This window comes from Schistocerca piceifrons, chromosome 2 (genome assembly GCF_021461385.2).
Source record: "Schistocerca piceifrons isolate TAMUIC-IGC-003096 chromosome 2, iqSchPice1.1, whole genome shotgun sequence".
NCBI lineage: Eukaryota > Metazoa > Arthropoda > Insecta > Orthoptera > Acrididae > Schistocerca > Schistocerca piceifrons.
This window is the reverse complement of record NC_060139.1, coordinates 719,393,990-719,407,917: the sequence shown is the minus strand read 5'-3', so window position 1 is coordinate 719,407,917 and position 13,928 is coordinate 719,393,990. Positions and strand designations below refer to the sequence as shown.

Genomic DNA, 13,928 nt, shown 5'->3' with positions numbered 1-13,928 from the left:
ATCACCTCCATAACACTTGTGTGTTGTTTGAACCTACTAGTAACAAATCTAGCAGTAAGCCTGTGAATTACTTTGATGTCTTCCTCTAATCTGACATAGTACGGATTCTAAACACTCGAGCAGTACTGAAGAATAGATTGCACTAGTATTCTATATGTGGTCTCCTTTATGGGTGAATGACACTTTCCCAAGAGTCAACCATTCGTCTGCCCTACCAAAATCCTCACATGCCCGTTCCATTTCATATCACTTTGCACTACATCCAGATATTTAAAATACATGACTGTGTCAAGCAGCACATTACTAATGCTGTATCCCAATATCATGGGTTTGTTTTTCTACTCATCCTTATTAACTTACATTTTTCTACTTTTAGAGTTAGCTGCCTTTTATTACAACAACTAGAAAATTTTTCTAAGTCATCTTGTACCTCCTACAGTCACTCAACTTTGACACTGTCCTGTACACCACAGTGTCATCAGCAAACAAAAACAAACTGCTGCACACCCTGTCTGTCAGATCATTTATGTATGTAGAATATAATAGCAGCAGTATCACATTTCCCTGGGGCACTCCTGACAATATACTTGTCACTAATGAATACTCACCATCAAGGACAGTATACTGGGTTCTATTACTTAAGGAGTCTTCAAGTCACTCTCACCCATTCTACATTCTCGTACCTCCGTTAACAGTCTGCAGAGGGGTACCGTGCCAAATGCTTCCCAGAAATCTAGAAATATGGAATTTACCTGTTGCCCTTCATCCATAGTTCACAGTATATCATGTGAGAAATGGACAAGCTGAGTTTCACACAAGTGATGATTTCTAAAATTGTGCTGATTCTTTTTGGGAGTCAAGAAAATTTATTATATTCAGGCTGAGAATGCGTTCAAGGATTCTGCAGCAGACCAATGTTAGGGATATTGGTCTCTGATTACGCAGATCTGTTCTTTTCTCTTTATTCAGGAGTCACTTGCACTTTTTTCCAATTACTCGTGACTTTGCACTGGGTTAGAGATTCATGATAAATGCAAGCTAAGTAAGGGCCTAATGCCATCGAATACTCTTTACAAAATAGTTGTCCATATTTGTATATGTGAATACATTTCATGTATTTCATAATGGCTATAGTCAGCACGGTGTCTGTTCCTTCCAACATGCATGCATGTCCAAAAGAACTTTGCATCATACTCCTGAACAACACAGTCACTGCAATATCACTTTTAATAATGTGTTGTAGGATGCTTTGTCATGCCCACCATATATATTATTGTTAATTCTGTTAAAAAGACAGCAACAACAGTAACAGAAATTGTTAAATACGTTTTTCAAAAGGTCGCACTCTACACAGGGACACTCCTTCAATTAAAAAATACATGCATAAATTAATGTATGTGCTCAGTCTATATAACAAACAGAATAGCAATGACAATTACTGTAGCTTATGAACAGATTAAGATGACAGGACAGAAAATGCTACATGTGCTGTACATATAGATTAAGGAAGATATCACTGCATTTTCAGACAAAAGCTAGAACCTTCCAATCAAACATGGAACATGTTGACATACTGCATGATTACAGTTCAAATGTATAGTTGATCAAGCTCTACAACTATAGACCTAGAAGATTTGTCGGAGATGGTAGGTACGGTATGAATCCATACATGCTATAAAAATGGGTGAATGTGTGTGTGAGTGTGTGTGTGTGTGTGTGTGTGTGTGTGTGTGTGTGTGTGTGTGTGTGTTTGACCTAAACCATTGATTTCAACCAAATTTGGTGTACAATATACCTTAATGTCAGACAGCAGTGCTGTGGAGATAAGAACCACCTACCTATCACAGTTCAGGAAAACGTAATTAAATGATTGTGTGGCACTGGTGACCGGGTGGCCTCGTCCAGGGAAGTTCTGCCACCGAGTTGCAAGTCTTATTTCAGCTGACGCCACATTCGGCAACTTGTGTATCACTGATGATGAGAGTATGATGATGACAACACAACACCCAGTCCACAAATGGAGAAAATCTCCAACCCAGCTGGGATTCAAACCTGGAACCACTGCATGGTAGGCAAACACATTATCACTCAGCGAAGCAGGTGAACTGTAGTTCAGGAGACATGACATCAACAATTAGATGCATGAAAAACTTCTGCATCGTGCACAATGTTTAAATTTATTACTTCTGTGCTACTAACTCTATCTGCAATAAATTTTGCAGACAATATCAAAATATGCTGCTGAACGTGCCTGCACAAATATATATAGTTATACAACACACAGTTCAAGAGATACGTCATAAAACCTGAGATGCATGTAAAACTGCCACATCAGCCATGAAGTTTTAACACATTTTATTCCTTACTACTAAGATCCTTTGGGTGATGCTGAGAGAATTAGATTAGGAAATGAGACACTTAAAGTAGTAAAGGATTTTTGCTATTTGGGGAGCAAAATAACTGATGATGGTCAAAGTAGAGAGGATATAAAATTTAGACTGGCAATGGCAAGGAAAGCGTTTCAGAAGAAGAAAAATTTGCTAACATCGAGTGTAGATTTAAATGTCAGGAAGACGTTTCTGAAAGTATTTGCATGGAGTGTAGCCATGTATGGAAGTGAAACGTGGATGATAAATAGTTTAGACAAGAAGAGAATAGAAGCTTTTGAAATGTGGTGCTACAGAAGAATGCTGAAGATTAGATGGGTAGATCACATAACTAATGAGGAGGTATTGAATAGAATTGGGGAGAAGAGGAGCTTGTGGCACAACTTGACTAGAAGAAGGGATCGGTTGGCAGGACATGTTCTGTGACATCGAGGGATCACCAATTTAGTATTGGAGGGCAGCGTAGAGGGTAAAATCGTAGAGGGAGACCAAGAGATGAATACACTAAGCAGATTCAGAAGGATGTAGGCTGCAGTAGGTACTGGGAGATGAAGAAACTTGCACAGGATAGAGTAGCATGGAGAGCTGCATCAAACCAGTCTCAGGACTGAAGACCACAACAACAACAACAAGATCTTTGTACAGTCTAGTCAACATAAGGAAATCCCAGATACCTAAACTTTTTACAGCTTGCACCTGTGAAGTGCAAACAGATGTAGGTGAAAATAACATCTGCCTATAGACAGACAAGTGAAGCAGTTGTATCCAGTATACAGAAATTTTCTGAGATACTCTATTTATACATTTATAAGTTATGCATATTTCTTTGTATAACTGCTTTCTAATATCAAAGGAGTTTTAATGAATACAGGTAAATGATATTTTTTGTTTTCTTTTGTACAAGGGTTGACTGGAAAGTAATGCCTCTACCTTCATAACTCTTCAACAGTTGGCAACATTGGTATGCGGCAGGTACTGGCTTGTTCCATAGCCTCTTCTCTACAGCTCCAATCGGCGGGAAGCCTTGGCATTGAATGGTTGTGTTGTTACAGTGTAAAGTACGGAACCCTGCGCAGACAGTTGGTCAATGCGATTTAACATGTAGTTATTGAATTCTTGACAGGAGAAGGTGTTACCCAAAGGAGATTCATCAGAGAATTAAAGCAGTTTATGGTGATTGTGTTGCTGTGAGTACTGTGCAGCGTTGGAAAAGTAAGTTTAAAAATTTGAGGCGGGAGCATCTGATCTGCATGATAAACAAAGAGTTGGACATCCTGTGACACACAGTAATCACAACACAATCACCATAAACTGCTTTCATTCTCTGATGAATCTCCTTTGGGGTGACACATTCTGCTGTCAAGAATTCAGTGACTGCACATTGTTTAAATCACATTGACCAACCATCCGAGCTGGGTTCCATACTTTACACTGTAACAACACAACCATTCAATATTAAGGGTTCCCACCGACTGGAGCTGTAGAGAAGAGGCTACGGAACAAGCCCGTACCTGCCACATACCAATGCTGCCAACTGTTGAAGAGTTACGTAGGTGGAGGCATTACTTTTCAGTCAACCCTCATAATAGAAAATTAGTAAAATGAATACCCAGACAATGATGGGTTTGTAAGCTAGTACATTATATGAAAACTTATTGTAAAAGAGCACCTGCTGAACAACAGGTGCAAAGAAAAGCAGATGTTAGTCAAAATAATCTTGAGTACCAGAATAAAGTCTCCAGCCGTTACTATACAAAAACTTATCACAGAACCTCTTAAGAAACTTAAGAAATTTTGATGGTGCAAAAATTATGGTCCATTCTCATTCACTATATTTTGTAGATCCCACCCAAAGCAAGATTTTAGGTATGTGGACTGACTCAAAATGGAGAATAATAAAGAGAAGTAACAAAACTATACTAATAATTATCTACTGCAGCAGACTGCTTGTGTTCAATATAGTAAAATAAGCAGCAAAACTGCTTTGTGAAAAAGAGTTGTTGCTTCCTCAGTTATATACCAAATGTCTGTGACTGTTATAATACCCAGAAAGAATAGCTGAAACAACTAAAAAAAGATCTGTAAAACACTATGCCGGCCATCAATATTAGTGCCACACCAAGCTCATTCTATGAAAAATGTTAATTAAATGTGAAAGCAATCAGTATTTACTTGTGAAATCAAAGACAGCAATATCAGCTGGTATGTGAATTGAAAAAGTGAAGACTTCTGTCTGCATGATAAGGTTTGTCATTCCTTAGTATTTTATCTTGCATGAGGCATATTGTTATGACAATGATGCATGTGTGAAACCAATAGCAAGAAGAGGGCCATACAGATGAACATGAGCTGAAACACGCAGTGTGACCACAACACTAAGTAGCTACTGTTTCATTTTTTTTGCATGGCTATAATAGACCACACAGCTTTGTTCAGAGTATTGGCTCTACACGGGAGCCATACTGCAAGTTGGCAGATCTATGCTGTGTACTAGTGGCATATATACAGTTTCATCAGAAACCATATACAGGGTGTTACAAAAAGATATGGCCAAACTTTCAGGAAACATTCCTCACACACAAATAAAGAAAAGATGTTATGTGGACATGTGTCCGGGAACGCTTAATTTCTATGTTAGAGCTCATTTTAGTTTCTTCGGTATGTACTATACTTCCTCGATTCACCACCAGGTGGCCCAATTGAAGGAAGGTAATGCTGACTTTGATGATTGTGTTGACATGCGACTCATTGCTCTACAGTACGTAGCATCAACACATTAGTGTTCATCACGAACGTGGTTTTGCAGTCAGTGCAATGTTTACAAATGCGAAGTTGGCAGATGCCCATTTGATGTATGGATTAGCATGGGGCAATAGCCGTGGCGCGGTAAGTTTGTATTGAGACAGATTTCCAGAATGAAGGCGTCCCGACAGGAAGACGTTCGAAGCAATTGATCGTCGTCTTAGGGAGCACGGAACATTCCAGCCTATGACTCGCGACTGGGGAAGGACTAGAACGACGAGGACACCTGCAATGGACGAGGCAATTCTTCGTGCAGTTGACGATAACCCTAATGTCAGAGTCAGAGAAGTTGCTGCTGTACAAGGTAAGGTTGACCACGTCACTGTATGGAGAGTGCACTGTATGGAGAGTATGGAGAGAACCAGTTGTTTCCGTACCATGTACAGCGTGTGCAGGCACTATCAGCAGCTGATTGGCCTCCACGGGTACACTTCTGCGAATGGTTCATCCAACAATGTGTCAATCCTCATTTCAGTGCAAATGTTCTCTTTACGGATGAGGCTTCATTCCAATGCGATCAAATTGTAAATTTTCACAATCAACATGTGTGGGCTGACGAGAATCCACATGCAATTGTGCAATCACGTCATCAACACAGATTTTCTGTGAATGTTTGGGCAGGCATTGTTGGTGATGTCATGATTGGGCCCCATGTTCTTCCACCTACACTCAATGGAGCACGTTATCACGATTTCATACGGGATATTCTACCTGTGCTGCTAGAACATGTGCCTTTACAAGTACGACACAACATGTCGTTCACGCACGATGGAGCTCCTGCACATTTCAGTCAAAGTGTTTGTACGCTTCTCAACAACAGATTCGGTGACCGATGGATTGGTAGAGGTGGACCAATTCCATGGCCTCAACAATCTCCTGACCTCAACCCTCTTGACTTTCATTTATGGGGGCATTTGAAAGCTCTTGTCTACACAACCCCAGAACCAAATGTAAAGACTCTTCGTGCTCGTATTGTGGATGGCTGTGATACAATACGCCATTCTCCAGGGCTGCATCAGCGCATCAGGGATTCCATGCGATGGAGGGTGGATGCATGTATCCTCGCTAACGGAGGACATTTTGAACATTTCCTGTAACAAAGTGTTTGAAGTCACGCTGGTACGTTCTGTTGCTGTGTGTTTCCATTCCATGATTAATGTGATTTGAAGGGAAGTAATAAAATGAGCTCTAACGTGGAAAGTAAGCGTTTCCGGACACATGTCCACATAACATATTTTCTTTCTTTGTGTGTGAGGAATGTTTCCTGAAAGTTTGGCCATACCTTTTTGTAACAGCCTGTATACTTCAGACTATAATAAGCATATTAAAGCCATTACCAACAATCTGCGTAGCAAAATGTTTTGCTCTACATACATGTCAGTTTAGAAGGTAGGAGGTGCAATGGCTGAGGTAAGCTGTGAGGACAAGTCATGAGTCATGATTGGATAGTTCAGTTGGTATAGCACTTGCCTGTGAATGATAGAGGTCACAGTTTTGAGTCCCGGTCTGGCATCCGGTCTTAATCTGCCAGGAAGTTTCAAATCAATGTACACTCTGCTGCACAGTGAAAATTCATCCTGGATGTCAGGACATTACTGACCACAATTTGGCAACCTGAACTATTAGGTGGCATAGTGGACAAATATGAAGAATGATGATTTGATGCACCATTTGGTACAGTTTCGATCTCAACTCCCATGTATTGAGAATGGATGCCACATCAGAGAAGTTTTGGAGCCTGAAGTACCACCCTTCAAGCAATCCAAAGGCTTTATTACAGCAGGACAATTCCTGATCACATGTGGCAAAGAATGTACAAGCACTGACCACCAATTTCTCAGTCATGATCCTCCAGCAATCACTGGCAATACCCTGTGGGCTAGCACACAGAAGGCATTTTTTCAGAAATATATCTAGTACCGCTTCTGTCCATGCTATTATATTTAAGCTCCACACACTGCTGAATCTTCAAGCCAATGATCATGTACAGTTGATAAATCCTGGTCATTTGTATAGGGTCATGAATTCAATCTGTAGTGTAGAGGTTATTTTAGGCACACGTATCCTGCTTGGTGTTGCAATTTTCACAACATTAATGTTTATATTGATATTTGCTGTACACCACATTAAAAACTTTTTAACTTCACTTTTATTGAATCATTAGACCTATTTGGCAGCTTCATGAATGATTTTTCTCTTGATTAATTGAATGCTTAATGTCTGGAGGAGGACGGATTGCCAATCTGTAATAAGCATATTATGTAAACAATACATCTATGCCACATCTCTCATCTTGTTGAGAAATTTGGCAACACTCTTTTTAAATTTCCAAAACATGTCCATCAGAAATGGATGAGATAGTTGCCTGTCACACAGTAATATTTCATAACTGTAACGTAACTTCCCAAAATCACGTGTACATAATCACAGATGTTCATATATTTGTTGTGTTTTCTGCCACAACAGTTTGTCCATAGACAGCCACAAAATGCATGAAAAGTTTATGGAGACATAAAAAATGACATGTTTTTGTATGCAATTGTGCAATAAAAATTTTCAAAGCAATGAAAATAAAGGTGTATGAATATTTTTTGTTGTATAAATAGTTTGATATTAAATATATGATCTCATATTGTTTTTGTCTGTGTGACGCAATTTATGCTGTGTTTTTACTTTTGTGCTCTTCACAAATGAAATAGATATCACAGCACTCCAAATCTCCAATCTATGTTTGTGAGCACTTAACTAGAGAAAATCTTCAAAGTTTTAAAGTAGATGTGCAAGTATTTTTACACGTGTTTCGTGTATTTTCCATCCTTTTTCTTTTATCTGGGCTTTGGAATGGCACTGGTGGCATTAAAAATAGATTTTTGTTTTGCGTACTTAGTGATTATTTGTTTCATGGGCATTTAGCCATGATACAAGGTGTATTTTGCTGTCTAACATTTTGTCTTCCAATGCTGGAGGTACCATCCGAGGCTTTGAAGACTCATATAGCAGTTTCAAATTTAAACTAGGTCAGCTAGAAGAACTGTTTATACATATCCATTCAACAGTCAGTTTGTGACGTCATAAGACTGCTGCTTAAGTTCTCATAGAGCTTGTAGTAGGGAAGAGTTTGCACAGTTTACTGTATGCAGCACTAAGGCTAACAATTCACCTAATTTCAAGCCTTTTTCTTTTTGTTGAAAACAGCAAACAGTGTCAACTCTTCCCGTCTACAAGCTCCATAACATACATTGGTGTGACACCACACTCTTAGGCAGTGGCCTGATGACATCACAAACTAACCATTGCATGGATATATATAAATAGGTGTGCTCGCTGAGCTTGTTTAAGTTTGAAAGCGCTGTCCAAGTCTTTACAGCCTAAATGATTTTTATTTTGTTTTCTATGTATTCATTTTTTATTGTTTAGTAATGATTTCATTCTCATTAGCCTAGTTTCATCCATCTTCTGCTGATGATTAGTATTTCATCTTTGTGTGGTAAGACTCTGCTTCCAACAGACCATACATTTACATGTTAGTATACTTCTTTTGGAGTGCTCATTTGTTATAACATTTTGCAAATGGCTCACCATGAATTCTAGATTATTATCACACCATCTATCCCTGCCAGGTCTGTGATCTATGTGTATGTTTCAGTAAGTTCCCTTGCAAGCAAGAGAAGAAACTCTGCTGATGACATTTCTTGACCTGTTACTGATCTGTGTAAAACATGACCATTTACCACAAACAGATCAAGAATATGAAAAAAATATACTGATGATTTTTCCACTAGAACTCCACAGGTAATCCGTACACAAACAGATGACATTTTCATGGTTTACACTTTATGAATGACATAAACATTTATACAGTTGTGAATAAGCAGTATAGCCAGTATGTAAATTCATACATGTAAGGCATTATATTTTGATGACTAAATTCTTCCAATACGTTCCTATATCATTACCTTCACAAATCAATGTCACAGAAAAGAGTCTACATCTACATCAGCTATACTCAGCAAGCCATTGTGATGTGAATGCCAAAGGATACATCGCATTGTACCAGTTATTATGGTTTCTTCCTTTTTCCATTCACATATGGAACACAGAAAGAATGATTGTTTAAATGCCTCAGTGCATGCTTTAATTAATAATGCATTAAATAAAAATATTTTTTCTCACTCAAATAAAGCCAATTTCTTACATCAAAAGTCTGAAGAATTAACTGTAACAATGTGTTCTGCTCAGTGAATTACTATTACATGTACATCTGAGTCTACAAATAACTCTGTTTTCACCAACCATCACATACTTTTTAACTTCTGCAAGTAACCTGTTGTCATACACGTGCCACGTCACTTTTAGCATTTATCTCACCAAGAAAATTATTTCAGTTACAAAAGAAATTATGTTCATAAATGTTTAATAGGCATACAAATCAGTTTCACTAAATGATATAATGACAATACCACAAAATATTATTATTAATACTATGAAGACATACTCTTCATTTGAATGATTTAACAGGACAAATTTCAAAGTAATATATGCCAACTATTTTATATTTGTCAATGGCAACAGACTAAATTTTACTATACCATGGACTCCTCCTTTAAAAATGTTTTTTGCTCTGGCTCAAAAGTGTACCGAGGTCCAAAAGGAACACGTGATCTTTGCAGCGGATCATCTCTCTGGATACTCACAAGTTGATTCTTCTTTTTGTATGCCTAAAACATTGAAAAAAGTAGGATAAGTACAAAATTTATTACCACAATACAAAATTAGATAGTTCAAGATGAAAGAATAATTAGAGGAATAGATTATTTCAGGTAGACGATAGCTAAAGTTATACTTTAAGAAAGAAAGGGGGGATCAAATACCTGGAATGAGTGACTGTGATATACAGTAAATAAACTGTTCAATGAAAAAAATTGAAGACAGCAAATGCACTATTTAACTGCCTATGCAAAGAATAAAGCATCTGAGGTTGTATATCACACAGTCGTCCAAATTAATCATTGGGCAAGCTTCAGCAGACTTTTGTGGGTAAACAACACTATTTGATATCTGCAAGGTGATATTTTAGCCCCCTGTTTTTATCGGATAACCACCTAGTGCTGCAATAGCATTATCTAGTCTATGGCAGTATCCTTGAGGAAAATGACCCCACAGTTATTGTCTTCATATGCAGTGTCAGCAGTACATACGGCATACATTATTGGACTGAAGATTGCCCTTTGAGTGAGGCCCTGTTATATTCAGCATGAGCTCAACATCTCATTGGTCAATTGAATGCATGCCCATCAAATATGAAACAGCCTGCAGATACATATGATGAAGTTATCAGGAATTTGAAGATTGTGTGGGAATCTGAAGATTATGTGTAGGCTTTTATAAATTATCCCATACCGCTAACATATCAAAGGGGAATATGGAGAGGAAATTGCAGTGGATAAACACAGCCATGATACCAGTTATTCACAAAGCACAAGTATCCAATTCAGTTGAGTTTTAATAATGCTTTCCAGAGTCTTTCTGATGGATAGGGTTAGGCAAATTGCCATGTAAGACGCAACAATATTTCCTCTACTTAAGTATGATTTGTATGTAACAAATAAGTGTAGACGATTCCATACACCACATTTCTTCAAGGAGCATAGCAATGTCGTAATATTTCTTATGGCAAATGTGTGAGCCTCAGACAACAAGTATCAGTAGCAGGACAGTGTTATAGGTTTTGATTGTTTGCAGTTGCAATTATTTAATGGAAATGGCGGTGAAGGATCTATAGAAAGTGTTCGTTCACCTCGACAGTAAATGAAATCACTAGAAAGGTAAAAAATGATGTCTGTGATGCAATCGCGTCTGCATAGTCTTCTGTCCACTCTGTAGCTGTGTCTCTAAAGTTGGGGGCATATTTCCTGTTTCTAAACTTCTTAACACTCTGCTATATGTCTGTCATGTCAGATCTATGATTGAACAAGGCACAAAACAACTTCTAAGATCTTCTTTACATTGTTTCAAGAAATGCTTAGCACTGGCATCAACAAATTTGCATTTTAGGTATTTTCTTCTATGATTTACTCTCTAAATTGTCATAATACTGTTTTCCGTAAATGAATACAATATTAGAGGCTTTTTATTGCTGCTGTGATGGACATTTTTCCTTCAAATGGTTGCAGAAGTTGCTCTTTACATGTCCATGGACAAGACATGTTTTTTACACAAGTACTATTTTTATTCTAAACAAACTCAAGCATATGCTTTAAAACCTTAATTTACTTTGCAACATAATTTCTACCATCATCATAATGAAAAACAATTCTGAATTCCTTCTCATAAAATGTCATCTGATTTGCCAATAATTGTTAAATGGCCATTTTGACAATCATTTACAATGTCATGGTGCTGACATCTTAATGTCCCTCCCGTCCCTCCCACCCTTCCTTGCCTTTTACCCCCACCCCCACAGGCACACATAATGGAACAAGTGGTAATTACGAAATGTTACATCAGGCCTATACAGAGGGATATCAAGTAGTTCCCAAAGATACAATGAGAAGAGATATTGTATTCGTTTAGCCAAATGTGGACAGGGATTTACATTAAGCAAAAAGAATCCTGTTACTGAATTTGCAATACCTTTTGTATTGGATTGCTTGACACAGTTTATTTAATGTCTACAATGTGTCTCAGAATCAGTTGTTACATTCGGGCAAAAAAAAACCACATCCAACAACCCCCCCCCCCCCCCCCCCCCTCCCCCCCCCTGCCTATCCTAAACCATTGTGCATATGGTTTTGCAGAGTGAAATTTTTTACTCAAACTCAACTTTCTTTGGTGATTTTGAATGCTAACTGGGGTGCAAAAAACCAGTTGAGTAGCCAGTGCTTCGAAGAATTTCTTCTTGTGGAATGAAAATCACAAACAGCTGTGTGTAAGATTTTAATCTGGGACCACAACCAGTTTTGTAGCTTAAAGCCACATCTTCAGGTGGATATCTGAATAAAAAAGAGGGAGTATCCATTAAAAAACCTATGTTACCCCAATCTCAAATGATGGGAATTAAAAATAAATACGCACATAAATTACATCATATCATCAGAACCAAATGTGCGGATGGATAGAAGACTCGACATTCCTTGTCGAGATAATAGTAATATGCCAAGTGAGAGCATATTGTCAAATTATAAATAGGCTCAATGGTGCCATCAGCATTGACCTGAAAACTGAACTGGAACCTACAACAAAACTGGACTGAATGTAAAAATGATGAAATGTACCCGCAAAAACCACACCCACTATGTTGACAAAACTTACCAAAATTCAGGAATAAGTTCTCATCACACCATATGAGCTCCAGCAACACCATGTCAGTACTGAGCTTGCGGAAATAGATGGCACACTATCATAGCATGGTGCATGCACACCGGCTGGGCACATACCATGCCACTGAAGCATAGCACAAGAATCACACATTATCACCCCCCAATGCTCTTGTTGAGTAACTACTTTACAAAATCAAATTTGTTGAATCAGGAAATGATGACTATCCATGTTACATAATTACCAATGGGTACAACCCCAAAAATTATTAACTTACAACATGGTGTAGCTCAGTAACATCTGGCCAATACAGAAGTGTAGCAACAAGCTCATAACATAAAGTAATTACTGGTAGCTACCTTTTCCCGCCATCCCACCTCTGACCTGCCCTAGGAAACAGTGGATTCAGCACATAGGAACCATGAAATTAATTACTGTGGTTGGAGGATAGTTTCACCAGGTAAAAACTGTCTGTGTCAAGGCCCTATAGATCTCTTAAAACTACTGTTAATGGTTTTATCAAAAACGGAAACAATAATAGGGACTGTAAAGGACGAAAAAAAAATGTAATTGAAGAAAGCAAAAGCCAAATGTCACTAAGGGGACCTATCCTCCCACCACTGTAATTCGATTCATGATTCCTATGTACTGACTTGAATCCACTGCCACTTATTACATTATCTTACTTGTTACCTTCAAATGTAAGCAGCTTGTCCTAGTGTGGGTGAGAGATGGGGTGCATTTTTTTAGATAACTACCAGTAAAATGTTTTATGTTAGGAGGATGGTGTTACACTTGCTAGGTTGGTCAGATGTTTATTCAGTTATACCATGTTACAAGTTAATAACTTGTAGTGCTGCGCCCAGTGGTAACTATGTAATGCTGGCTTGTCATCATTTGCTGATATAACAAGAAGTTACCCAACTTTCCCTGTAGGTACATGAGCATGTGGGGTGACATTATCTGTGATTCTTGTCCTGTATCACAGTGGCATGGCGTATGCCTGGCCAATGTACATGCACCACACTTTGATAGTTTGCTGTGTGTTCCCACAGGCTCAGTACTAATATGAGAAATGTGCTAATTTTGAGATGGAACCGATATATCAGCTGTGTTGAGAGTGTTTTACATCTGTAGTTCAACGAACTCTGTGCTATGTGCACTAGAGAATTAATGGATTTGTGGCAGTGAAAGAAAGTGACTGCGAGAATAAACTCCAAGTTGTTGTACAACCCAGACATGTAACTAGATTTTGGTCTGATGACAGATGCTCCTTCCATCAGTTAGGAGCCTGCCTATTCCAGACGAGGATGATAGAAGGAATGTCAACATTCTGTCCAAGAGCATTTGTTAGCAGAACATTGTTGCCCTGTGAAAGGTTGTACACTGTGACATAATAGGAAGTGCTGGCAGTGGTCTGGG

At 38.3% G+C, this 13,928-nt stretch overlaps 1 protein-coding gene across 1 annotated transcript in view; it reads right to left on the bottom strand.

Moving 5' to 3' along the window:
• Window positions 1-1,940: 1,940 nt before the first annotated feature.
• The window catches only part of LOC124775795 (protein CFAP210), a 183,414-nt gene continuing 171,426 nt past the window's right edge, over window positions 1,941-13,928 (bottom strand). Inside the window, exons 9-10 of the mRNA XM_047250626.1 lie at window positions 9,779-9,907; window positions 1,941-2,061 (exon numbers count right to left, since the gene is read on the bottom strand). Of these exons, the coding sequence (XP_047106582.1) occupies window positions 2,047-2,061; window positions 9,779-9,907 (144 nt within the window). The 3' untranslated portion in view covers window positions 1,941-2,046. The remainder of the gene's footprint in view (window positions 2,062-9,778; window positions 9,908-13,928) is intronic.